The sequence below is a fragment of the Salmo trutta genome, chromosome 13 (assembly GCF_901001165.1).
Source record: "Salmo trutta chromosome 13, fSalTru1.1, whole genome shotgun sequence".
NCBI classification, from domain to species: domain Eukaryota; kingdom Metazoa; phylum Chordata; class Actinopteri; order Salmoniformes; family Salmonidae; genus Salmo; species Salmo trutta.
The window spans coordinates 29,573,906-29,600,750 of record NC_042969.1 but is presented as its reverse complement, the minus strand read 5'-3'; the positions used below and the strand labels follow the sequence as shown (position 1 = coordinate 29,600,750).

Sequence of the window (26,845 nt, the reverse complement as noted above, 5' to 3'; positions counted from 1 at the left end):
TTATAGTGTTAACTAGCTCTGCTGCCAGAGACAGAGACAGTGTGTTATAGTGTTAACAAGCTCTGCTGCTAGAGACAGAGACAGTGTGTTATAGTGTTAACAAGCTCTGCTGTCAGAGACAGTTTGTTATAGTGTTAACTTCTATGGGCTACGTGGGACGCTAGCGTCCCACCCACGGGACACACTATTCAACAGCCAGTGAAATATCAGAGCGCCAAATTCAAAAACAACAAAATGTCATAATTCAAATTTCTCAAACATACAACTATTTTACACCATTGTATAGATAAACATCTCATTAATCCAAGCCCGTTGTCCGATTTCAAAAAGGCTTTACGGCGAAAGCATAAAGTTAGATTATGTTAGGACAGTACATAGACAAAACATTACACACTCCTAGGATATTATGTTAGACAATACATGCATTTTTTGTTCTATCAAGTTCATATTTATATCCAAAAACAGCATTTTACATTATCGCGTGTTCAGAAAATATTTTGCCTCAAACTGCCGGTGAATCAGCACAACAAATTACAGAATTACTCATTATAAACCTTGATAAAATATTAAAATGTTATTCAAAGATTTATAGATTAACATCTCCTGAATGCAATCGCGTTGACAGATTTCAAAATAACTTTACTGGGAGAGCACACTTTGCAATAATTTGAGTACTGTGCTCAGAAAAAAACAGCAGGCAATTATAGACACCGGCCATCTTGGAGTCATCTAAACGCATAAATAGCATAAGAAATATTCACTTACCTTTAATAATCTTCATCAGAAGGCACTTCCATGAATCCCAGGTCCACAATAAATGTTGTTTTGTTCGATAAAGTTCATAATTTATGTCCAAATAACTCCATGTTGTTTGCACGTTCAGTAGGCTACTCAAAATGTAGGGCGCGCGAGGAAAAGTTCACGACGGAAAGTAAAAAAAGTACTATTTATGTTCGTTCAAACATGTCAAACGTTTTATAGCATCAATCTTTAGGGCCATTTTAAGTTCAAACTTCAATAATATTTGAACTGGACCCATGCATTGTCTTGAAAAACGTTTTAGAACACAGGTCCCTTCTAACGTGAATGCGCCCTATGAACTGAAGTGATTTTCTGGTCACCTGCTTACCAGTGTTCTCCTTTGGTCTGTGTTTACCGCAAAAGGCTCAAACAACTTTCTAAGACTGTTGACATCTAGTGGAAGCCTTAGGAAGTGCTAATTGAGTCCTAACTCACTGTGTGTCAGAAAGGCAAGGACTTGAGAACTACAGGAACCAGATTTTCATTTCCTGGTTGGATTTCTCTCAGGTTTTTGCCTGCCATATGAGTACTGTTATACTCAAAGACATCATTCAAACAGTTTTGGAAACTTTAGAGTGTTTTCTATCCAAATCTACTAATCATTTGCAAATATTTGACTCTGAGCCGGAGTATTAGGCCGTTTACTCTGGGCATGCTTTTCATCCAAAAGTTAAAATACTGCCCCCTATCCCCAACAGGTTAACTAGCTCTGCTGCTAGAGACAGGGACAGTGTGTTATAGTGTTAACTAGCTCTGCTGCTAGAGAAATGGACAGTGTGTTATAGTGTTAACTAGCTTTGCTGCTAGAGAAAGGGACAGTGTGTAATAGTGTTAACTAGCTCTGCTGCCAGAGACAGAGACAGTGTGTTATAGTGTTAACCTCTTGCGTATATCCTACCACTGGGGGCGCCACAGCGCATTTTGGAAAAACTTCGTTCCCATTTTCAACGGCCTACTAATCAAACTCAGAAGCCAGGACATGCATATACTTATTTTATATGGATAGAAAACACCCTAAAGTTTCTAAAACTGTTTGAATGGTGTCTTTGAGTATAACAGAACTCGTATGGCAGTCAAAACCCCGAGACCGATTGAACCAGGAAGTGGGATTCTGAATTGTGGACTCGACTTCACAGCCTTCCCTGTAATTCACAACGTGAAAAAATGATAATTGAGCACTTTCCAGTGCTTCCACTAGATGTCCCCAGTCTTTACAAAGTGTTTTGAGGCTTCTGCTGTCGAAACTCAGTGCAGGAGACGATGTGGCAATTGGTCACAGTAGGAGGGCCATCAGCATTGTGACGTCGGCGGCCGTGTCTGCCCCCACCTTTGGAAACGTTTTGAAACACAATGAAATCGTCCCACTCGAATCTGATTGGCTCTCTTGTTGAAACAGGCCCTGTAGATTAATGTTATACAACGTTTGACATGTTTGAACGAACCTACAGGAGGGAAAAAAGTCATTTTTCGTCAGCCAAGTCCCGCGCCCGTATCAACATTTGGATACAGCCTTCTGACGCGCTAACAACAGCAAGCTAATGGAACATAAAGGATGGACTTTTTCGACCGAAAATACATTTGTCGTGGACCTGGGATTCCTGGAAGTGCTTTCTGATGAAGACAACTAAAGGTGAGGGATTATTGGCAATATTATACAAGATCAGATGTGATGTGCGATTGTTCCAAGATGGCGACGAGCTAGGCTTTCTAGCTCATTTTCTGAGTATCGCATCCCCTTTTATCTCAAAGTGTGATTACCCTGTAAAGTTAATTTAAAATCTGCTATGACGGGTGTTTTCAAGAGATATTCATCTATAAATCTTAGATTCACAATATTAAAAAAAAAATCGTTTTCGAATAGTAATTTATAAAATTGTAGCACTGTTTCCCAAGACGCATTTTATGGGAAAATAGTTAGTCAACGTCAGGTGCCGATGTAAAATGCTGTTTTTATATAGAAATATGACCTTTATTGAACAAAAGATTGCATGCTGTGTGTAACACGATGTCCTAGGTGTGTCATCTAATGAAGTTTGTAAAAGGTTAGTGCTGCATTTAGCTGTTTTTTGGTTATATGTGATGCATGTGCTTGGTCGGAAAATTCATATGATGCTACTTTTACCATGTACTCCTCTAACATAATCTAATATTGTGCTTTTCCTGTAAAACATTTTTGAAATCGGACAACGAGGGTCGATTCAAGAGAGGTGTATCTATAAAACGATATGAGACAGTCCTATATTTGAAAAAATATATATATTGAATTTCGTTATGCTAATGTCGCTAGGAGTTTTTCGCTGGAAAATGATCCCGCTAACGGGATGAGAGTCTCAAGCTCTGCTGCTAGAGACAGAGACAGTGTGTTATAGTGTTAACAAGCTCTGCTGTCAGAGACAGTTTGTTATAGTGTTAACTAGCTCTGCTGCTAGAGAAAGGGACAGTGTGTAATAGTGTTAACTAGCTCTGCTGCTAGAGAAAGGGACAGTGTGTAATAGTGTTAATTAGCTCTGCTGCTAGAGACAGTTTGTTATAGTGTTAACTAGTTCTGCTGCTAGAGACAGAAACAGAGACAGTGTGTTATAGTGTTAACAAGCTCTGCTGCTAGAGATAGAGACAGTGTGTTATAGTGTTAACTAGCTCTGCTGCTAGAGACAGAGACAGAGACAGTGTGTTATAGTGTGAACTAGCTCTGCTGCTAGAGACAGAGACAGAGACCGTGTGTTATAGTTTTAACTAGCTCTGCTGCTAGAGAAAGGGACAGTGTGTTATAGTGTTAACTAGCTCTGCTGCTAGAAACAGAGACAGAGACAGTGTGTTATAGTGTTAACTAGCTCTGCTGCTAGAGAAAGGGACAGTGTGTTATAGTGTTAACTAGCTCTGCTGCTAGAGACAGAGACAGTGTGATATAGTGTTAACTAGCTCTGCTGCTAGAGAAAGGGACAGTGTGTTATAGTGTTAACTAGCTCTGCTACTAGAGACAGTTTGTTATATTGTTAACTAGCTCTGCTGCTAGAGATAGAGACAGAGACAGTGTGTTATAGTGTTAACTAGCTCTGCTGCTAGAGACAGAGACAGAGACAGTGTGTTATAGTGTTAACTAGCTCTGCTGCTAGAGACAGCGACAGTGTGTTATAGTGTTAACTAGCTCTGCAACTAGAGACAGAGTGTTTTAGTGTTAACTAGCTCTGCTGCCAGAGACAGAGACAGTGTGTTATAGTGTTAACTAGCTCTGCTGCTAGAGAAAGGGACAGTGTGTTATAGTGTTAACTAGCTCTGCTGCTAGAGACAGAGACAGTGTGATATAGTGTTAACTAGCTCTGCTGCTAGAGAAAGGGACAGTGTGTTATAGTGTTAACTAGCTCTGCTACTAGAGACAGTTTGTTATATTGTTAACTAGCTCTGCTGCTAGAGATAGAGACAGAGACAGTGTGTTATAGTGTTAACTAGCTCTGCTGCTAGAGACAGAGACAGAGACAGTGTGTTATAGTGTTAACTAGCTCTGCTGCTAGAGACAGCGACAGTGTGTTATAGTGTTAACTAGCTCTGCAACTAGAGACAGAGTGTTTTAGTGTTAACTAGCTCTGCTGCCAGAGACAGAGACAGAGACAGTGTGATATAGTGTTAACTAGCTCTGCTGTTAGAGATAGAGACAGTGCATTATCATTTTAACTAGCTCCGCTGCTAGAGACATAGACATTGTGTTTTAGTGTTAACTAGCTCTGCTGCTAGAGACAGAGACAGGAACAGTGTGTTATAGTGTTAACAAGCTTTGCTGCCAGAGACAGAGACAGTGTGTTATAGTGTTAACTAGCTCTGCTGCTAGAGATAGAGACAGAAACAGTGTGTTATAGTGTTAACAAGCTCTGCTGCCAGAAATAGAGACAGGGACAGTGTGTTATAGTGTTAACAAGCTCTGCTGCCAGAGACAGAGACAATGTGTTATAGTGTTAACTAGCTCTGCTGCTAGAGATAGAGACAGAAACAGTGTGTTATAGTGTTAACTAGCTCTGCTGCTAGAGACAGACAGTGTGTTATAGTATTAACTAGCTTTGCTGCTAGAGACAGTTTGTTATAGTGTTAACTAGCTCTGCTGCCAGAGATAGAGACAAGGACAGTGTGTTATAGTATTAACTAGCTCTGCTGCCAGAGACAGTGTGTTATAGTGTTAACTAGCTCTGCTGCTAGAGACAGTGTGTTATAGTGTTAACACGCTCTGATGCTAGAGACAGAGACAGTGTGTTATAGTGTTAACTAGCTCTGCTGCTAAAGACAGTGTGTTATAGTGTTAACTAGCTCAGCTACTAGAGACAGAGACAGTGTGTCATAGTGTTAACTAGCTCTGCTGCTAGAGACAGAGACAGTGTGTTATATTATTAACTAGCTCTGCTGCTAGAGACAGTTTGTTATAGTGTTAACTAGCTCTGCTGCTAGAGAACGGGACAGTGTGTTATAGTGTTAACTAGCTCTGCTACTAGAGACAGGGACAGTGTGTTATAGTGTTAACTAGCTCTGCTGCCAGAGACAGAGACAGTGTGTTATAGTGTTAACAAGCTCTGCTGCTAGAGACAGAGACAGTGTGTTATAGTGTTAACAAGCTCTGCTGCCAGAGACAGAGACAGGGACAGTGTGTTATAGTGTTAACAAGCTCTGCTGCTAGAGACAGAGACAGTGTGTTGTAGTGTTAACAAGCTCTGCTGCTAGAGACAGAGACAGTGTGTTATAGCGTTAACTAGCTCTGCTGCTAGAGACAGGAACAGTGTGTTATAGTGTTAACTAGCTCTGCTGCTAGAAACAGAGACAGAGACAGTGTGTTATAGTGTTAACTAGCTCTGCTGCTAGAGAACGGGACAGTGTGTTATAGTGTTAACTAGCTCTGCTGCTAGAGACAGTTTGTTATAGTGTTAACTAGCTCTGCTGCTAGAGAACGGGACAGTGTGTTATATTGTTAACTAGCTCTGCTGCTAGAGACAGAGACAGTGTGTTATAGTGTTAACTAGCTCTGCTGCTAGAGACAGGGACAGTGTGTTATATTGTTAACTAGCTCTGCTGCTAGAGATAGAGACAGAGACAGTGTGTTATAGTGTTAACTAGCTCTGCTGCTAGAGACAGGGACAGTGTGTTATAGTGTTAACTAGCTCTGCTGCTAGAGACAGAGACAGTGTGTTATAGTGTTAACTAGCTCTGCTGCCAGAGACAGGGACAGTGTGTTATAGTGATAACTAGCTCTGCTGCCAGAGACAGAGACAGAGACAGTGTGATTATAGTGTTAACTAGCTCTGCTGCTGCTGTCGCTAGTTTTAGCGTTCCTGATAGAGTAAAGGTTTGGAGAGAATAAGAAAAAGTGTAAGAGCTAAGTACTACTGTCTTTCAGTATGCCAATATGTATGTGTGTGTTTTCAGTGTGTCTCTCAGTGTGAGAGAGATGGAGAGAGAGAAAGAGAGGGAGACAGAGAAAAAGAGAGAGAGAAAGAAAGTGAGAGAGAGAGCTTGCAAGAGAGAGAGAGAGGGAGAGCGAGGGAGAGAGAGAGAAATTCAATCCCTTTTAGACATCTTCCTAGACAAAACATTTCACTGCAATAGATGCAGTAGAAAGCCTAAACAGTTTATTTGACTTTTTACCTTCCCTATTAAATACAACAATTTCAAGCAGACAACCTAAGAAAATTAACAAAAATGACCAATGGTTTGATGAAGAATGCAAAAACCTAAGAAATGGATTGAGAACCCTATCAAACCAAAAACATAGAGACCCAGAATATCAGAGCCTACATCTTCACTACCGTGAATCACTAAAACAATACAGAAATACACTGAGCATTGAATTGGACCGCAGAGTGAAGGGAAAGCAGCCAACAAGTGCTCAACATATGTGGGAACCCCTTCAAGACTGTTGGAAAAGCATTCCAGGTGAAGCTGGTTGAGAAAATGCCAAGAGTGTGCAAAGCTGTCATCAAGTCAGAGGGTGGCTACTTTGAAGAATCTCAACTTTTTTGGTTACTAGATGATTCCATATGTGTAATTTCAGTGTTTTGATGTTTTCGCTATTATTCTACAATGTAGAAAATAGTAAAAATAAAGAAAAACCCTTGAATGAGTAGGTGTCCAAACTTTTGACTGATACTGTATATTAGAGAAAACAAATTGAATGTTTAGATAAACTCCCATATCTTTCGGGTGAAATACCACTTTTGTTTATTATCTAGTTCACTCGCTTTGGCAATGTTAACATATGTTTCCCAAGCCAATAAAGCCCCTTAAATTGAATTGAATTGAGAGAGAGAGAGAGAGAGAGAGAGAGAGAGAGAGAGAGAGAGAGAGAGAGAGAGAGAGAGAGTGAGTGAAAGTCAGGTGATATATTGAGTTGACTGGTATAGAGTCTTGGAGCCTGTCATTAAAAACCCATTTAGGCTTGTTAGCAGTTTGACATCCACTTTAGACAAATTGAGTATGCAGACTGACTTGACGTACACACACACACGTACGCAAACAACTGCGCAAATGCCTTTCATAGACATACTGTGACTTTCATACTGTTAATGCTGCATGGTGTTTAAAACACTGCATATGAGTAGGCCTACATTGTCACATTACAGCTCCAGCCTATCCAGGCTTTAGATAGGGACATTTCTACAATCTAGCCCGGAATGGCCCCGAGGAGCTGAAACAGTGACCTGATTTAAACCACATGAACAGGAAGGAAGTGAAACTGTGAGTGGCAGGCTGCCCCGTCATTACTCCCAAAAATTGTGGAAATTAACTGTTAATAATAATGAATGGTTCTGGAAAGGAATGTAACTATTGTTCCAGTTGCATTGTGTTCTATTCTTACCAGGACCTATTTCAGTGTGAGGAGATGAAAACATGTTACCAGGACCTATTTCAGTGTGAGGAGAGGAAGACATGTTACCAGGACCTATTTCAGTGTGAGGAGAGGAAGACATGTAACCAGGACCTATTTCAGTGTGAGGAGAGGAAAACATGTTACCAGGACCTATTTCAGTGTGAGGAGAGGAACACATGTTACCAGGACCTATTTCAGTGTGAGGAGATGAAAACATGTAACCAGGACCTATTTCAGTGTGAGGAGATGAAAACATGTTACCAGGACCTATTTCAGTGTGAGGAGAGGAAAACATGTTACCAGGACCTATTTCAGTGTGAGGAGAGGAAGACATGTTACCAGGACCTATTTCAGTGTGAGGAGATGAAAACATGTTACCAGGACCTATTTCAGTGTGAGGAGAGGAAAACATGTTACCAGGACCTATTTCAGTGTGAGGAGATGAAAACATGTAACCAGGACCTATTTCAGTGTGAGGAGATGAAAACATGTTACCAGGACCTATTTCAGTGTGAGGAGAGGAAGACATGTTACCAGGACCTATTTCAGTGTGAGGAGATGAAAACATGTTACCAGGACCTATTTCAGTGTGAGGAGAGGAAAACATGTTACCAGGACCTATTTCAGTGTGAGGAGAGGAACACATGTTACCAGGACCTATTTTAGTGTGAGGAGAGGAAGACATGTTACCAGGACCTATTTCAGTGTGAGGAGATGAAAACATGTTACCAGGACCTATTTCAGTGTGAGGAGAGGAAGACATGTTACCAGGACCTATTTTAGTGTGAGGAGGGGAAAACATGTTACCAGGACCTATTTCAGTGTGAGGAGAGGAAAACATGTTACCAGGACCTATTTCAGTGTGAGGAGAGGAACACATGTTACCAGGACCTATTTCAGTGTGAGGAGAGGAACACATGTTACCAGGACCTATTTCAGTGTGAGGAGAGGAACACATGTTACCAGGACCTATTTCAGTGTGAGGAGAGGAACACATGTTACCAGGAAGTGGAGTGAGAATGAACGATAGAAGAGACATACATGGCGAGAGAATTGGAAGAGGAGGGAGAACGGAGACGGAGAGGGAAGGAGAGCATATGAAAAAAAGTTTGGGAGGAGATATGAGAGGTGGGAGTTATGAGAGAGAGTGGACGTTGGACAGTACAGAAAATAAGATAGGCAAAGATGAAAGGATGAACAGAGGAGAAAGAAAGAAGAGGGAGGGAGGAGAGGAAGAAAGCAAATCTTAATCCTTGCTCTCCATGTTGAGAACCCAGCGCGTGGGCGGTGTGGGGATGAGAAGAAAGGGGAAGGAGAGAAGAGAAGGGAAGAGGAGAGAGGGAGGGAGGCAAGAGGGAGAGATGAAACCCTAGGCCCTCGTTGGTGGTTTAGAGCATGTGGCCATGTTCTCTCTGTTTTTCGGTACATCAACTGATAACCACTTCAAAGTGAGAGGATTGAGGGAGAGAGAGATAGGAGAGAGAAAGAGAGAGCGGGAAAGAGAGAGGGAGATAAGAGAAAAAAGCAAAGGGGTGAGAGGGAGATAGCATGGTGTAGGGATGGTGGGAGAGAGAGAGAATGGTGTAGGGAGGGTGAGAGGGAGAGAGAATGGTGTAGGGAGGGTGGGAGAGAGAGAGAATGGTGTAGGGAGGGTGAGAGGGAGAGAGAATGGTGTAGGGAGGGTGGGAGAGAGAGAGAATGGTGTAGGGAGGGTGAGAGGGAGAGAGAATGGTGTAGGGATGGTGGGAGAGAGAGAGAATGGTGTAGGGAGGGTGGGAGAGAGAGAGAATGGTGTAGGGAGGGTGAGAGGGAGAGAGAATGGTGTAGGGATGGTGGGAGAGAGAGAGAATGGTGTAGGGAGGGTGGGAGAGAGAGAGAATGGTGTAGGGAGGGTGGGAGAGAGAGAGAATGGTGTAGGGAGGGTGAGAGGGAGAGAGAATGGTGTAGGGAGGGTGAGAGGGAGAGAGAATGGTGTAGGGAGGGTGGGAGAGAGAATGGTGTAGGGATGGTGAGAGGGAGAGAGAATGGTGTAGGGATGGTGGGAGAGAGAGAGAATGGTGTAGGGAGGGTGGGAGAGAGAGAGAATGGTGTAGGGAGGGTGAGAGAGAGAGAGGGAGATAGAATGGTGTAGGGAGGGTGGGAGAGAGAGAGAATGGTGTAGGGAGGGTGGGAGAGAGAGAGGGAGATAGAATGGTGTAGGGAGGGTGGGAGAGAGAGAGAATGGTGTAGGGAGGGTGGGAGAGAGAGAGAATGGTGTAGGGAGGGTGAGAGAGAGAGAGGGAGATAGAATGGTGTAGGGAGGGTGGGAGAGAGAGAGAATGGTGTAGGGAGGGTGGGAGAGAGAGAGAATGGTGTAGGGAGGGTGGGAGAGAGAGAGAATGGTGTAGGGAGGGTGGGAGAGAGAGAGAATGGTGTAGGGAGGGTGAGAGAGAGAGAGGGAGATAGAATGGTGTAGGGAGGGTGGGAGAGAGAGAGAATGGTGTAGGGAGGGTGGGAGAGAGAGAGGGAGATAGAATGGTGTAGGGAGGGTGGGAGAGAGAGAGGGGGAGATAGGATGGTGTAGGGAGGGTGGGAGAGAGAGGGAGATTGAATGGTGTAGGGAGGGTGGGAGAGAGAGAGGGAGGGAGAGAGAGAGAGAGAGAGAGAGAGAGAGAAAGGGAGAATAAACAAGGGTGTTTCTGCTGAGTGCAAACTACTGTGTGGGTGTGATGTGCCCTCCGGTTCAGTCTCAGTCTCAGAGCTGAGAGTCGCTCACTTAATACTTTGTCAAATCCTGTCTCAGCTGTGAAGGCACAAGCTATGTATTTAAATTTAACACTGGCTATGGCATAGGCCACACACACACACACACACACACACACACACACACACACACACACAGGGCTGGGTAGGTAGAATATAATAATTCGTTACAGTGTGACTGTCCTTGTCTATCAGTGTTTTATTACTTGTCAAGTTTTGTGTTTTTGTGGACCCCAGAGAAAGTATCTTCTTCTTCTGCAAAAGGGGGTGGGTGGGGATGTAAACCAACAGACAGCCACTGGACACACCAGATCATACGACGTGGAGAATTGGCTGATATTTGGTAGATACGTACGTTGATCAATAAAATTCCAACTTCTTTTCACTAAAAAGAAAACAGCCAAAAGTGTGTTGAATTCCCAATGTGTTATCACTATGCTTTCAACCATCTAAAAGCACAACCAACTTTGAATGGAAATGAATGTCTGATTTATGGTTTTGTTGTCACGTAAATGTGTTATCACTCCACTTTCAACCATGTAATAGTACACAAAGTTCAAATGGGAATACGATGTCAGATGTTTAGCTTATTTATAGAACAACTGTGCCTCATTTAATAGCACAACCAAATGATCTGGATTACAGTTGGTTGAGATTACGTTGAAATACATGGTGCGAATGATCAATGCCGTTTAAGATTCTGTCCAGATTATTATAGCAATTGTGAAGATTTCCACAGACCTGCGACCCTGAACATTCATACTTTCTATGATTACATAAGAAATGTATATTTAGAGTAACCTTAACATTTGGAAATGAATGTTTTACTCATTTTATGGTTGAATAAATACTTTTACATTACTTTGTAAGATAGCCTTAACATTAAACTATTGACCGTCTTACAAAAGTTATATTGAATTGTGTTTGGTTGACAATAAATATTTAAAGGAGATGTATCTACTACTTGGATAGTTATATCTGAGCCATTGGCTTAATCCTATTGTTTAACTTTTATTTTTGGTTGAAATGTAGAAGTGAATCATATAATTTGTTATCTTTTCGACAAGTTAATTGGCTATTTATCATATTGAAAAAGTGATATTGAATTGTGTTTGCTTCAACGCAACCAAACATCAACATTTGAAGGAGATGTACAGTGCCAACAGAAAGTATTCATACCCCTTGAGTTATTCCACATTTTGCTGTGTTAAAGCCTGAATTCAAAATGGATTCAATTCATGTTTTAGTCTCAAATTGGTTATTGATCATTGCTAGACAACCATTTTCAGGTTTCACCATAGATTTTAAGTACATTTAAGTCAAACTGTAACTTGGCCACTCAGGAACATTCACTGTCTTCTTGGTAAGCAACTCCAGTGTAGAGTTAGCCTTGTGTTTTAGGTTATTGTCCTGCTGAAAGGTGAACTCATCTCCCAGCGTCTGGTGGAATGCAGACTGAATCAGGTTTTCCTCTAGGATTTTGCATGTGCTTAGTTCCATTCTGTTTCTTTTTTATCCTGAAAACTCCCCAGTCCTTAACGATTACAAGTATACCCATAACATGATGCAGCTACCACTATGATTGAAAATATGGAGAGTGATAATGTGTTATATTGGATTTGCCCCAAACATAACGCTTTGCATTCAGGACAAAATTGTAATTGATTGTCACATTTTTTTGCAGTAGTACCTTAGTGCCTTGTTGCAAACAGGATGCATCTTTTGGAATACTTTTTATTCTGTACAGGGTTCCTTCTTTTCACTCTGTCAATTAGGTTAGTATTGTGGAGTAACTAAAATGTTGTCTTTGTAATGACTGGGTGTATTGATACACTATCCAAAGTCTAATTAATAACTTCACCATGCTCAAAGGGATATTCAGTGTCTGCTTTTTTTATTTTTACCCATCTACCAATAGGTGCCTTGTTTGGCGAGGCGTTAGATATCCTCCCTGGTCTTTGCGGTAGAATCTGTGTTTGAAATTCACTGCCTGACTAAGGGACCTTACATATAATTGTATGTGTGGAGTACAGATATGAAGTAGTCATTGGTAAATTAAATGTTAAAACCCTCAAAATAACAGTAGATGTCTTTTTTCAAATTCAATGTATTTTCCACGTAGATTCCATGTCACAATACGTTGACAAGTTACATAGAAACAACGTTGGTTTAACCAGTTTGTGCCCAGTTGGTAGTTAAGTATCCAAAACAGTAATTAGTAAGCTAACTTTTGGATTACCCAAACGCAGTAATGAAATCTGATTACTTTTGGTTACTTTTGGTGCGTCATCATAGTGGTCTCATAGTGGAACAAACTTAAACGTGCCTTTTTTCAATGCTGAATTGAATGTCATTGAGAAAACAGAGACATTCTTTCTGAATTTAAAATTAATCCAATAAGTAATGGTCTAGTTTTTCAAAGTATCTGTAATCTGATTAAAATATTTTAGTTGGTAACGTAACTGATTACAGTTACATGTTTTTTTTTTACATGTAATCTGTTATCCCCCAAACCTGCACAAACAACTCCTTCTCTCGCTCTCTCACCTAGCATGCCCCGCCCTAGGCCCTCTCCTCTCCCAGTGTGTAGTAGGGATAGTTTATCACAGGCACCAGAGGTATTCTGAGCTCTTTTCTGTTCCCTTCTGACACCACTAATGAGGAGCTTTATACTCCCTCCCTCTCTCCCTCCCTCCCTCCCTCCCTCCCTCCCTCCCTCTCTCTCTCCCTCCCTCCCTCTCTCCCTCTCTCCCTCCCTCCCTCCCTCTCTCTCTCCCTCCCTCCCTCCCTCCCTCCATCCCTCCATCCATCCATCCACCCTAGGGATAGTGGTTAAGGCCTGTGTAAGCTCTCCTACCTCTCTCTCTTTCTTTCTCCCTCTACTCTGTCTCTTTCAAGTGAATTCAATTCAAAAGGTCTTCATTGGCATGGGAAACATATGTTACCGTTCTATCTCTCTCTGTCTCTCCTACTCTTGCACAGATGTGGTACTGGTGGTCCAGTCACACATCGGGTGTGTACATTGTTCATGTATGTGAGTGCTTGCATGTGTATGTGTGCTTCTCCATTTCTCCCTCCCTCTTTCTATCTCTGTTTCTACATCTCTCCCTCTTTCCATCCATCCTGTCATCCTCTGTGTGGCCTTCTGTAGATTGTTTAATTACTGTCTGGTAGAGGAGAAGAGAAGCCCAGGCTGATCTGGTCTGTTCTGCTGTTAGAGCCACACATTGATAGATGTGACATTTACAATCTCTCTCATTAATCAGAGAGCTGCCAGAACAGTCAACAGGGTCAGCTGCAGAGTAAACATACATTAACTATACACACACGTACACACACACACGTATACACACACACACACACGTACACACACACACACACACACACACGTATACACACACGTATACACACACAAACACACACACACACACACACACACACACACACACACTCACACTCACACACACACACACACACAGCCACACTAAACACACATTAACCACACTCTCATATTTATATCCGCACTACAGTACGCCGTCTTTCTGAGTAAAGACATTTTATTTTGGATTAAAAGCTCTGAAGTCAGCATCTTGTCTGTCTGTCTGTCTGTCTGCGTGTGTGTGTGTGTGTAGCCACCTGAGGGAGAGTAGAATACTGTGGCTACAGGTATAGGCATGTAGAGACTGAACACAACTGAGCCCCTGGGGGTATCCCTGTGGATACTGTCAATTGAACGTGGGGCTTTGGCAGACTGAAGGAACCTCCACACTAATATAGACTACTATGGAGAACTAGAGAAGTGGAGGAAAGAACAGGAAGCAAAGGATGAAATGAAAAGAGTGAGAGGAAGAGAAGCGAGAGGAGGAGGGTAGCGGGGGAGGAGGGAGGGAGAGGAAAGAGAAGAAGAGGAGCGAGAGAAGGAGGGTAGCGGGGGAGGAGGGAGGGAGAGGAAAGAGAAGAAGAGGAGCGAGAGAAGAAGGGTAGCGGGGGAGGAGGGAGGGAGAGGAAAGAGAAGAAGAGGAGCGAGAGGAGAAGGGTAGCGGGGGAGGAGGGAGGGAGAGGAAAGAGAAGAAGAGGAGCGAGAGGAGGAGGGTAGCGGGGGAGGAGGGAGGGAGAGGAAAGAGAAGAAGAGGAGCGAGAGGAGGAGGGTAGCGGGGGAGGAGGGAGGGAGAGGAAAGAGAGGAAGAGGAGCGAGAGGAGGAGGGTAGCGGGGGAGGAGGGAGGGAGAGGAAAGAGAAGAAGAGGAGCGAGAGGAGGAGGGTAGCGGGGGAGGAGGGAGGGAGAGGAAAGAGAGGAAGAGGAGCGAGAGGAGGAGGGTAGCGGGGGAGGAGGGAGGGAGAGGAAAGAGAAGAAGAGGAGCGAGAGGAGAAGGGTAGCGGGGGAGGAAGGAGGGAGAGGAAAGAGAGGAAGAGGAGCGAGAGGAGGAGGGTAGCGGGGGAGGAGGGAGGGAGAGGAAAGAGAAGAAGAGGAGCGAGAGGAGGAGGGTAGCGGGGGAGGAGGGAGGGAGAGGAAAGAGAAGAAGAGGAGCGAGAGGAGGAAGGTAGCGGGGGAGGAGGGAGGGAGAGGAAAGAGAAGAAGAGGAGCGAGAGGAGGAGGGTAGCGGGGGAGGAGGGAGGGAGAGGAAAGAGAGGAAGAGGAGCGAGAGGAGGAGGGTAGCGGGGGAGGAGGGAGGGAGAGGAAAGAGAAGAAGAGGAGCGAGAGGAGGAGGGTAGCGGGGGAGGAGGGAGGGAGAGGAAAGAGAAGAAGAGGAGCGAGAGAAGAAGGGTAGCGGGGGAGGAGGGACAGAGAGGAAAGAGAAGAAGAGGAGCGAGAGGAGGAAGGTAGCGGGGGAGGAGGGAGGGAGAGGAAAGAGAAGAAGAGGAGCGAGAGGAGGAGGGTAGCGGGGGAGGAGGGAGGGAGAGGAAAGAGAAGAAGAGGAGCGAGAGGAGGAGGGTAGCGGGGGAGGAGGGAGGGAGAGGAAAGAGAAGAAGAGGAGCGAGAGGAGAAGGGTAGCGGGGGAGGAGGGAGGGAGAGGAAAGAGAAGAAGAGGAGCGAGAGGAGGAGGGTAGCGGGGGAGGAGGGACAGAGAGGAAAGAGAAGAAGAGGAGCGAGAGGAGGAAGGTAGCGGGGGAGGAGGGAGGGAGAGGAAAGAGAAGAAGAGGAGCGAGAGGAGGAGGGTAGCGGGGGAGGAGGGAGGGAGAGGAAAGAGAAGAAGAGGAGCGAGAGGAGGAGGGTAGCGGGGGAGGAGGGAGGGAGAGGAAAGAGAAGAAGAGGAGCGAGAGGAGAAGGGTAGCGGGGGAGGAGGGAGGGAGAGGAAAGAGAAGAAGAGGAGCGAGAGGAGAAGGGTAGTGCGTGCAAGAGAGGGAGGAGAGAATGAGAGGAAAGAGAGGAAGAGAAGTGAGAGCCTGACGTGGAGAACATTTAAATACGAAGAGGTGTGAGGAAGATGTAGAGAAGGAGTTAAACTAGAGAAGGAGAGATTGGATCTCCGCCTCTCACCGGGCCAGTCAATGGGTTTGATGAGCAGTGACAACCAGTACCCATTCAGCCAATGTTCAGCTGAAAGGGACTCACACCCATCAGTCTCATGCCTACCCACTGATAAAAGCACAGACAGATCCATTTTGTGCAACTGTGAGAACAAGGAAGATCAGTTCTAGTCATGTGTACTGTAGAAAGTTAACAGCAACAGGAAATAGAGAGCAGTGTGGTCTTTTCTTTTGGTGTAAAAATAACATCATTATATTATCATCAAAGCTAATATTTTGCAGGCTCATGAATAACTAATAGTCTAAAGGTCAGCTGAAATATCAAAACTCGCCTCTAGCCGCATGGTTGTATACCCCATATATATATATATATATATATATATATCTATATATACACACATATATAACGTTCTATTGGTTGAAAGAATTGTATATAATAATTTCAATTGAAAACCTTAAGTTTTGAATATATATTGTATCCCCCATATATATATATATATATATATATGGGGGATACAACCGTCCCAGCTTATGCGGCTAGAGGCGAGTTTTGATAGAATTGTATATAATAATTTCAAGTGAAAACCTTAAGTTTTGAATCCGGCGTTGTTCTGTGTATCAATTCATAAACCTTGTGCCATGGAATCGGTACATCAAAAATCTCTTCTCAACTATTTTGCAATCTATATGGCACAGCGGTACATTTTTTGGTCCTTCAATAAAACTGAGGAAATTAACTAGTCTGCTGTTAATGGTAATGCAGAGGATTTTCCCAAGGTTGCTGTTGACACATATCCCACGGTAGTTAATGGGGTCAAATTTGTGTCCACTTTTGTGGATTGGGGTGATCAGTCCTTGGTTCCAAATATTGGGGAAGATGCCAGAGCTAATCATGATGTTAAAGAGTTTAAGTATAGCCAATTGGAATTTGTGGTCTGTATATTTAATCATTTTATTTAGGATACCATCAACACCACAGGCCTTTTTGGGTTTTTGGGTTTGTATTTTGTCCTGTAGTTCATTCAACGTATAATTGGAGGATCCAGTGGGTTCTGGAAGTATTTAATAGTTTATTCTAAGATTTGTATTTGATCATGATCATAATTTTCATAGGTTGTCTGCTTGACATTTTTAGATTTGATAAGGAAGTTGAGAGGTCAAATATACTGTTTAGGTGCTCTACTGCCAAAATTACACATTCACTTTTACAATGAAACGTTTTGTCCAGGGAGTTGTCTAGAAGGGATTGAATTTGTTGTTGCCTAATTGTTTTTTGGTAGGTTTCTACACCACTTTCCTTCCATCTATAGCAGTGGTCACCAACCGGTCGATCTCCAAGGATTTCTAGTCGATCGCGAAACATTTCTGTAAAAAACCCAATGATAAAGCCTTGCGGTCCTATTTATTTTTTTATTCTCGGACTGTTGGTGGTAGGTGCAGCCAATTCAGCTGCCCTGCGCGCTGGGTAGGCACACTGTTGCCATTTCATGTGTCTGAAGGTACAACCTCTGCCTTCCCGGTGGGCCTGGAGAGGAAATCAACTGCACTATGCTACCGCAGGCCAATCAGATTGCTCAGATGACCGAGTCTGCAGTAACGTAGGGGCATAAAAGAAAGAAAGCTACGACAAAGTTGATACTGTAAGAATTGAAAATGTTTAAAACCAGACTAGAGACCGTCAACAAATACAGTAAAGTTGATACTGTAAGAATTGAAAATGTTTAAAACCAGACTAGAGACCGTCAACAAATACAGTAAAGTTGATACTGTAAGAATTGAAAATGTTTAAAACCAGACTAGAGACCGTCAACAAATACAGTAAAGTTGATACTGTAAGAATTGAAAATGTTTAAAACCAGACTAGAGACCGTCAACAAATACAGTAAAGTTGATACTGTAAGAATTGAAAATGTTTAAAACCAGACTAGAGACCGTCAACAAATACAGTAAAGTTGATACTGTAAGAATTGAAAATGTTTAAAACCAGACTAGAGACCGTCAACAAATACAGTAAAGTTGATACTGTAAGAATTGAAAATGTTTAAAACCAGACTAGAGACCGTCAACAAATACAGTAAAGTTGATACTGTAAGAATTGAAAACGTTTAAAACCAGACTAGAGACCGTCAACAAATACAGTAAAGTTGATACTGTAAGAATTGAAAATGTTTAAAACCAGACTAGAGACCGTCAACAAATACAGTAAAGTTGATACTGTAAGAATTGAAAACGTTTAAAACCAGACTAGAGACCGTCAACAAATACAGTAAAGTTGATACTGTAAGAATTGAAAATGTTTAAAACCAGACTAGAGACCGTCAACAAATACAGTAAAGTTGATACTGTAAGAATTGAAAACGTTTAAAACCAGACTAGAGACCGTCAACAAATACAGTAAAGTTGATACTGTAAGAATTGAAAATGTTTAAAACCAGACTAGAGACCGTCAACAAATACAGTAAAGTTGATACTGTAAGAATTGAAAATGTTTAAAACCAGACTAGAGAGAGACCGTCAACAAATACAGTAAAGTTGATACTGTAAGAATTGAAAATGTTTAAAACCAGACTAGAGAGAGACCGTCAACAAATACAGTAAAGTTGATACTGTAAGAATTGAAAATGTTTAAAACCAGACTAGAGAGAGACCGTCAACAAATACAGTAAAGTTGATACTGTAAGAATTGAAAACGTTTAAAACCAGACTAGAGAGAGACCGTCAACAAATACAGTAAAGTTGATACTGTAAGAATTGAAAACGTTTAAAACCAGACTAGAGAGAGAAAGTCAACAAATACAGTAAAGTTGATACTGTAAGAATTGAAAATGTTTAAAACCAGACTAGAGACCGTCAACAAATACAGTAAAGTTGATACTGTAAGAATTGAAAATGTTTAAAACCAGACTAGAGAGAGACCGTCAACAAATACAGTAAAGTTGATACTGTAAGAATTGAAAACGTTTAAAACCAGACTAGAGAGAGACCGTCAACAAATACAGTAAAGTTGATACTGTAAGAATTGAAAATGTTTAAAACCAGACTAGAGACCGTCAACAAATACAGTAAAGTTAATACTGTAAGAATTGAAAATGTTTAAAACCAGACTAGAGAGAGACCGTCAACAAATACAGTAAAGTTGATACTGTAAGAATTGAAAATGTTTAAAACCAGACTAGAGACCGTCAACAAATACAGTAAAGTTGATACTGTAAGAATTGAAAACGTTTAAAACCAGACTAGAGAGAGACCGTCAACAAATACAGTAAAGTTGATACTGTAAGAATTGAAAACGTTTAAAACCAGACTAGAGACCGTCAACAAATACAGTAAAGTTGATACTGTAAGAATTGAAAACGTTTAAAACCACGACTAGAGACCGTCAACAAATACAGTAAAGTTGATACTGTAAGAATTGAAAACGTTTAAAACCAGACTAGAGACCGTCAACAAATACAGTAAAGTTGATACTGTAAGAATTGAAAACGTTTAAAACCACGACTAGAGACCGTCAACAAATACAGTAAAGTTGATACTGTAAGAATTGAAAACGTTTAAAACCACGACTAGAGAGAGACTGTCAACGAATACAGTAAAGTTGATACTGTAAGAATTGAAAACGTTTAAAACCACGACTAGAGACCGTCAACAAATACAGTAAAGTTGATACTGTAAGAATTGAAAACGTTTAAAACCACGATTAGAGACCGTCAACAAATACAGTAAAGTTGATACTGTAAGAATTGAAAACGTTTAAAACCACGACTAGAGACCGTCAACAAATACAGTAAAGTTGATACTGTAAGAATTGAAAAAGTTTAAAACCACGACTAGAGAGAGACTGTCAACAAATACAGTAAAGAGCTTCTGTTTTTATGAGGTCTGCCTTTATGTTTAAGGTCTTACTCAGCACTGTCAACACTTTGTATTAAACACTTTGTATTCAACACTTTTATAAACCACAAAATGCGCGTTCTTCCTATTTCCACTCAGCGCTACAACAAGCAGTGCAGCAGTAATGAATGAGTAGGAAAGTGTTTATATAGGCTTGCGTTGTTATTATTAACGGCTTGGGTTTTTTTAATAGGTATATTTCACTTTCTCTGTTCATAGAAGTAACAACATGAATTTGTGAATGAGGCAGAAATAATGTGGTGCGACTCGAGTTTCGCCATCAGCTGGAAGACGGTGTCCCTTTTTGGTCAGTGTCAGTGGAGGAAAGGGAGAGCGGAGGGATGCTGAGAGACTGACCCTGAGTCTGCTGCTCTCTCACTCTGCTGAGACTGACCCTCAGTCTGCTGCTCTCTCCCTCTGTTGAGACTGACCCTCAGTCTGCTGCTCTCTCCCTCTGCTGAGACTGACCCTCAGTCTGCTGCTCTCTCCCTCTGCTGAGACTGACCCTCAGTCTGCTGCTCTCTCCCTCTGCTGAGACTGACCCTCAGTCTGCTGCTCTCTCCCTCTGTTGAGACTGACCCTCAGTCTGCTGCTCTCTCCCTCTGCTGAGACTGACCCTCAGTCTGCTGCTCTCTCCCTCTGCTGAGACTGACCCTCAGTCTGCAGCTCTCTCCCTCTGCTGAGACTGACCCTCAGTCTGCTGCTCACTCACTCTGCTGAGACTGACCCTCAGTCTGCTGCTCTCTCCCTCTGTTGAGACTAACCATCAGTCTGCTGCTCTCTCCCTCTGCTGAGACTGACCCTCAGTCTGCTGCTCTCTCCCTCTGCTGAGACTGACCCTCAGTCTGCTGCTCTCTCCCTCTGCTGAGACTGACCATCAGTCTGCTGCTCTCTCCCTCTGCTGAGACTGACCATCAGTCTGCTGCTCTCTCCCTCTGCTGAGACTGACCATCAGTCTGCTGCTCTCTCCCTCCACTGAGACTGACCATCAGATGCAGGCACCATCAGCCCAGTAAAATAAAAAGCTAATTATTTAAATGTATGCTCACTCAGCTGTGCCTCACAAGTAATACAACAGTGGATCTATTACCGGTGTGATCATATGGCCCACCTCAAAGTTTGAAATATAATTTAAAAAAATATCCCCAACAACAATTCATTGGCAGGTAAATTAAAGCAAAGCCAGTGTGTTGATAATGTATTGAGCCTATAGCTTACTGCACAAACCTCATTGCTACAGAACTGTTTTTAATTGGTTCATGTTGCATTGGCTTACATTTTTTAAGTCATGTAAATAAAAAATCAGAGCGGTAGATCTCGGCATGCATTTTAGCATGATCTATAGCATTTCTTAATATTATGTAGTTCTCTCTCTCTCTCTCTCTCTATCTCTCTTTTGGTGCAGCAACACTGTTGGGCTCCAGAGGTCACACTACCCACGATGCATCTGTGGCTCTGGGGACGGAGAGACTTGATAGGCTGAGGGGGAGGAGGTATCGACCAGTCAAATCAACCAGTGGTCTACTGTGTTCCTGTTCGTTCTCTCGCCCTCACTCTCTTTCTCCCCATACTCTCTCTCCCTCTCGTTGCCTATAAGGCAAGGAAAACAGAGCTTAGTGCAGATCGATTCCATCTCTTCTATTCTGTAGTCTTTCTCTCCCTCCCTTCCTCTCGCTCTCCTCCCTCCATGTCTCTCCGTCTGAGCTAGGGAAACAGAGCTTAGTGCAGATCAATGCTCCCTTTTCTCTGTCTGTCTCTATCGTCCTACCAGTTTCTGTCTCTTCCCAGTCTCTGTCTCTTCCCAGTCTCTTTCCAGTCTCTGTCTCTTCCAAGTCTCTTCCCAGTCTCTGTCTCTTCCCAGTCTGACTCATTCTCTCCCTCCCTATCACCCTCCCGCTCTCCCTACTTCCCTCCTGAGCAAGGCAGTTAACCCACTGTTCCCCAGGGCGCCAAAGACGTGGTTGTCGATTAAGGCAGCCCCCCGCACCTCTCTGATTCAGAGGGGTTGGGTTAAATGCGGAAGACTCGTTTCAGCTGAATGCATTCAGTTGTACAACTGACTAGGTATCTCCCTTTCCTCCCTATCTCTCTGTCAGAGCTAGGGAAACAGTATTTAGTACAGATCAATGGTATAGACTCAGATGGTATAGACTCAGATGGTATAGACTCAGATGGTATAGACTCAGATGGTAAAGACTCAGATGGTAAAGACTCAGATGGTAAAGACTCAGATGGTAAAGACTCAGATGGTCTAGACTCAGATGGTAAAGACTCAGATGGTAAAGACTCAGATGGTCTAGACTCAGATGGTCTAGACTCAGATGGTCTAGACTCAGATGGTCTAGACTCAGATGGTCTAGACTCAGATGGTCTAGACTCAGATGGTCTAGACTCAGAGTCCCTTTGTCTCTTGCTGTCTCTATATCTCCCCCAGTTTCTTTCCAGTCTCTCTCTCTCTCTCTCTCTCTCTCTCTCTCTCTCTCTCTCTCTCATCTCTGTCTCTCTGTCTCTCTCCCTTCTTCCCTCCCTCTCTGTTTCTCTGTCTGAGGTAGGGAACCAGAGATTCAACATCTAGTTATACCATAGCAGCACTAACACAATCAGTGAGGATGTGTCTAAAAACAGACATGTTCCTTCCTCTTCCTCTTCGTCTAGGTTCTAGGTTGTAGGTATACAAATATGTTCACTTCACAACTTGGGGAGACATGAGACCTTGTATGTGAGGTGAAAGTGGAGTTAGGAGCTAAGACACTTCTGGTCAGTTAGTTCAACTCTATGGGCAGATATACAGTCAAGCTACCAAATATACTACAAACTACTTCCCTATGCATGTTCAGGACATGGGGAGTAACCATAGCCGTCCACGGAGGCCCTGTCCAGACACCCACCTTGCCTGTTGTACTCATCCGCCTTGTGGTGCACCAGATCAGCCACAGTGCAGCCTCCGTAGACCAGCCTCTGGTCGTGGTGGTCAAAGGCCTTGAGCGTCTCACTGGAGCTGTAGGACTTCTGGGTGGGCACGCGGCACTCCTCTGTGTCCAGGGAAGATGCGGTGTTCTGGGGGTCTTTACCACACCGAGCCCTGGTCAGGGAGCGCTGCTTCTGCTGCCCCCGACGGTCCTTTAGATCCATGCCGGGAGAGGGGTTAGGAAGATAGAGGGACAGGGATGTGGACCAGGGACGAGGGAGGTTTGGAGGCCTCCTAGAGTGTTGTGGCAGTCAGACTTGTCTTCAGTCACCTAGAGGAAATGAGAGAAGGGGAGAAAAATGTCAGATTTAATGAAAGAGAGAGGTATTACCATTATATGAGCCATCTAAGTACTACCGGTAAAATACAATTTGGGAAGTAGAAACTAGATATTTTGGGAGATAGGAAAATGTCTCTATTAACCTGTCTGGGCTAGGGGGCAGTATTTTCACGGCCGGATGAAAAACGTACCCAATTTAAACAGGTTACTACTCTGGCCCAGAATATTCTGGCCCAGAATATGCATATTATTAGTAGATTTGGATAGAAAACACTCTGAAGTTTCTAAAACTGTTTGAATGGTGTCTGTGAGTATAACAGAACTCATATGGCAGGCAAAAACCTGAGAAAATTCCAAGCAGGAAGTGGAAAGTCTGAGAATTGTAGTTCTACTTTTGATTCTCTATCGAAACTAAAGTGTCTGTGGGGGACGTTGCACTCCCTAAGGCTTCCATTGGCTGTCTAAAGCCTTCAGAAAGTGGTTTGAGCATTTTCCTGTCACTGGGCAGATAATAGGAGCTCAGTTACTGAGTGGTCTGCCTGGCAACAAAGGGATTGGATATGCTCGGTCCAGCGAGCGCGCTCCTCCTTATTTTTCTTCTTGAATGAATATGCTATTGTCCGGTTGGAATATTATCGCAATTTTACGTTTAAAATACCATAAAGATTGATTTTAAACAGCGTTTGACATGCTTCTAAGTACGGTAATGGAACATTTGGACTTTTTGTCTCTCGTTCTGCACTCGCGCGTTATGCCTTTGGATAAGTGATCTGTACGCATGAACAAAAGTGAGGTATTTGTTCTTAAATATGGATTATTTCGAACAAACACAACATTTCTTGTGGAAGTAGCAGTCCTGGGAGTGCATTCTGACGAAGATCAGCAAAGGTAAGAGAATATTTCTAATACTAACTCTGAGTTTAGGTTGCCCCGAACTTGGCGGGTGTCTGAATAGCTCGTCGTGATGGCTGAGCTATGCACTCAGAATATTGAAAAATGTGCTTTCTCCGTAAAGCTATTTTAAAATCTGACACAGAGGTTGCATCCAGGGGTAGTCTATCTATAATTCTTAAAATAATTGTTATATATTTTCTCAACATTTATGATGAGTATTTTTGTAAATTGATGTGCACATTCACCGGACGTTTTGGTGGGAATACATTTTCTGAACATCACGCGCCAATGTAAAATGCTGTTTTGGATATAATTATGAACTTTATTGAATAAAACATACATGTATTGTGTAACATAATGTCCTAGGAGTGTAATCTGATGAAGATCGTCAAAGGTTAGTGCTTCATTTAGCTGTGTTTTGGGTTTTATTGACACATTTCCTTGCTTGGAAAATGGCTTTGTGGTTATTTTTGTCTATGTACTCTCCTAACATAATCTAATGTTTTGCTTTCGCTGTAAAGCCTTTTTGAAATTGGACAATGTGGTTAGATTAACGAGCAGTTTATCTTTAAAATGGTGTAAAATAGTTGTATGTTTGAGGAAGTTGAATTATGACATTTTGTTGTTTTTGAATTTTCCGCCCTGATATTTCACTGGCTGTGTCCCGCAGGTGGGACGCTAACGTCCCACCTAGCCCATAGAAGTTAAATGCCATTTAAAAACACCAGAGAACGGACACAGAGAGTGATGCTATTCTGCTGATGACAGAAAGAACTGTCAGTGCTGTGCTGTTGTTGAACAGTGTAATGCTGTACTGCTGTGAGATGGACGGGCTTAGTCAGTGTCACGACTTCCACCGAAGTCGGGTCCTCTCCTTGTTCGGGCAGCACTCGGCGGTCGGCGTTGCCCGGTCTTCTAGCCATCATCGATCCACGTTTCATTTTCCATGTGTTTTGTCTTGTTTTTCCTCACACCTGGTTTCAATTCCCTCAATTACTTGTTGTGTATTTAACCCTCTGTTCCCCCCATGTCTTTGTGTGGGATTGTTTATTGTAGTGCTTGAGCACGTTCCCCGTGAGCGCACGATGGGTTATTTTTGTGCCCATTTATCTTGTTGTTCTGGATTCCGTTGGTTTTGCTTAATAAATCTCCGGTTATTATCCAGTTCTGGTCTCCTGCGCCTGACTTCTCTGCCGCCAATTACGCACCCCGCTACAGTCAGCTGCTGCTAAGTCATCGTCACCCTCCCAAAATACACCATATTCCCTGCTTTTGGAAAGTACTCATACCCCTTTACTTTTCAAACATTTTGATAAGTTACAGCCTCATTCTAAAATGGATTTTAAAAAATTATAATCCTCAGCAATCTACACACAATACCCCATAATGACAAAGCGAAAACACATTTTTAGAATGTTAGCAAATTTATTCAGACCATTTCCTGTGAGACTGGTAATTGAGCTCAGGTGCATCCTGTTTCCATTGATCATCCTTGAGATGTTTCTACAACTTGATTGGAGACCACCTGTGGTAAATTCAATTGATTGGACATGATTTGGAAAGGCGCACACCTGTCGATATAAGGTCCCACAGTTGACAGTGCATGTCAGTCTTGAGGTCCAATGATTTGTCAGTAGAGCTCCGAGACAGGATTGTGTCGAGGCACAGATCCGGAGAAAATGTCTGCAGCATTGAAGATCCCCAAGAACACAGTGGCCTCCATCATTCTCAAATGGAAGAAGTTTGGAACCACCAAGACTCTTCCTAGAGCTGGCCGCCCAGTCAATCTGAGCAATCGGGGGAGAAGGGCCTTGGTCAGGGAGGTGACCAAGATACGGATGGTCATTCTGACAGAGCTCTAGAGTTCCTCTGTGGAGGTGGGAGAACCTTCCAGATGGACAACCATCTCTGCAGCACTCCACCAATCAGGACTTTATGGTAGAGTTGCCAGACGGAAGCCACTCTTCAGTAAAAGACACCTGACAGCCTGCTTGGAATTTGCCAAAGGCACCTACAGACTCTCAGACCATAAGGAACAAGATTCTCTGGTCTGATGAAACCAAGATTGAACTCTTTGGCATTAATGCCAAGCATCATGTCTGGAGGAAACCTGGAACCATCCCTACGGTGAAGCATGGTGATGGCAGAATCATGCTGTGGGGATGTTTTTCAGAGGCAGGAACTAGTCAGGAAAGATCAGAGAGTACAGAGAGATCCTTAATAAAAACCTGCTCAAGAGCGCTCAGGACCTCAGACTGGGGCGAAGGTTCACCTTCCAACAGGACAACGACCCTACGCACACAGCCAACACAACGCTGGAGTGGCTTCGGGACAAGTCTCTGAATGTCCTTGAGTGGCCCAGCCAGAGCCCGGACTTGAACCTGATCTAACATCTCTGGAGAGACCTGAAAATAGCTGTGCAGCAACATTCCCCATCCAACCTGACAGAGCTTGAGAGGATCTGCAGAGAAGAATGGGAGAAACTCCCCAAATACAGGTGTGCCAAGCTTGTAGCTTCATACCCAAGACGACTCAAGGCTGTAATCGCTGTCAAAGGTGCTTCAACAAAGTACTGAGTAAATGGTCTGAATACTTATGTAAAGGTATTACTTAAGTTTTTTATTTTTAAGAAATTAGTAAACATTTCTAAAAACCTGTTTTTGCTTTGTCATTATGGGGTTTTGTGTGTAGATTGATGAGGAGAAAAAAACGATTTAGTAAAGTTTAGAATAAGGCCGTTACGTACAAAATGTGAAAAAAGTGAAGGGGTCAGAATACTTTCTGAATGCACTGTACTACTGACCAGAGCCATATAGGCCCTACATGCACTACATAGTGAATATAACCATCATAACAAGATCAGACACAGAGGAGAGAGAGAGAGAGGGGGGAGAGAGAGCGAGAGGGGGGGAGAGAGGGGGGGTGGGGGAGAGAGAGAGAGTGAGAGGGGGGGAGATGGG

The 26,845-nt window shown here is 43.0% G+C and overlaps 1 protein-coding gene across 1 annotated transcript in view; it reads right to left on the bottom strand.

The window, feature by feature from the left end:
- LOC115206742 (teneurin-2-like) overlaps positions 1 to 26,845 on the bottom strand; it is a 166,905-nt gene that overhangs the window by 77,755 nt on the left and 62,305 nt on the right. The window contains exon 2 of the mRNA XM_029773949.1: positions 22,632 to 22,982. Coding sequence (XP_029629809.1) covers positions 22,632 to 22,875 — 244 coding nt within the window. The 5' untranslated portion in view covers positions 22,876 to 22,982. The remainder of the gene's footprint in view (positions 1 to 22,631; positions 22,983 to 26,845) is intronic.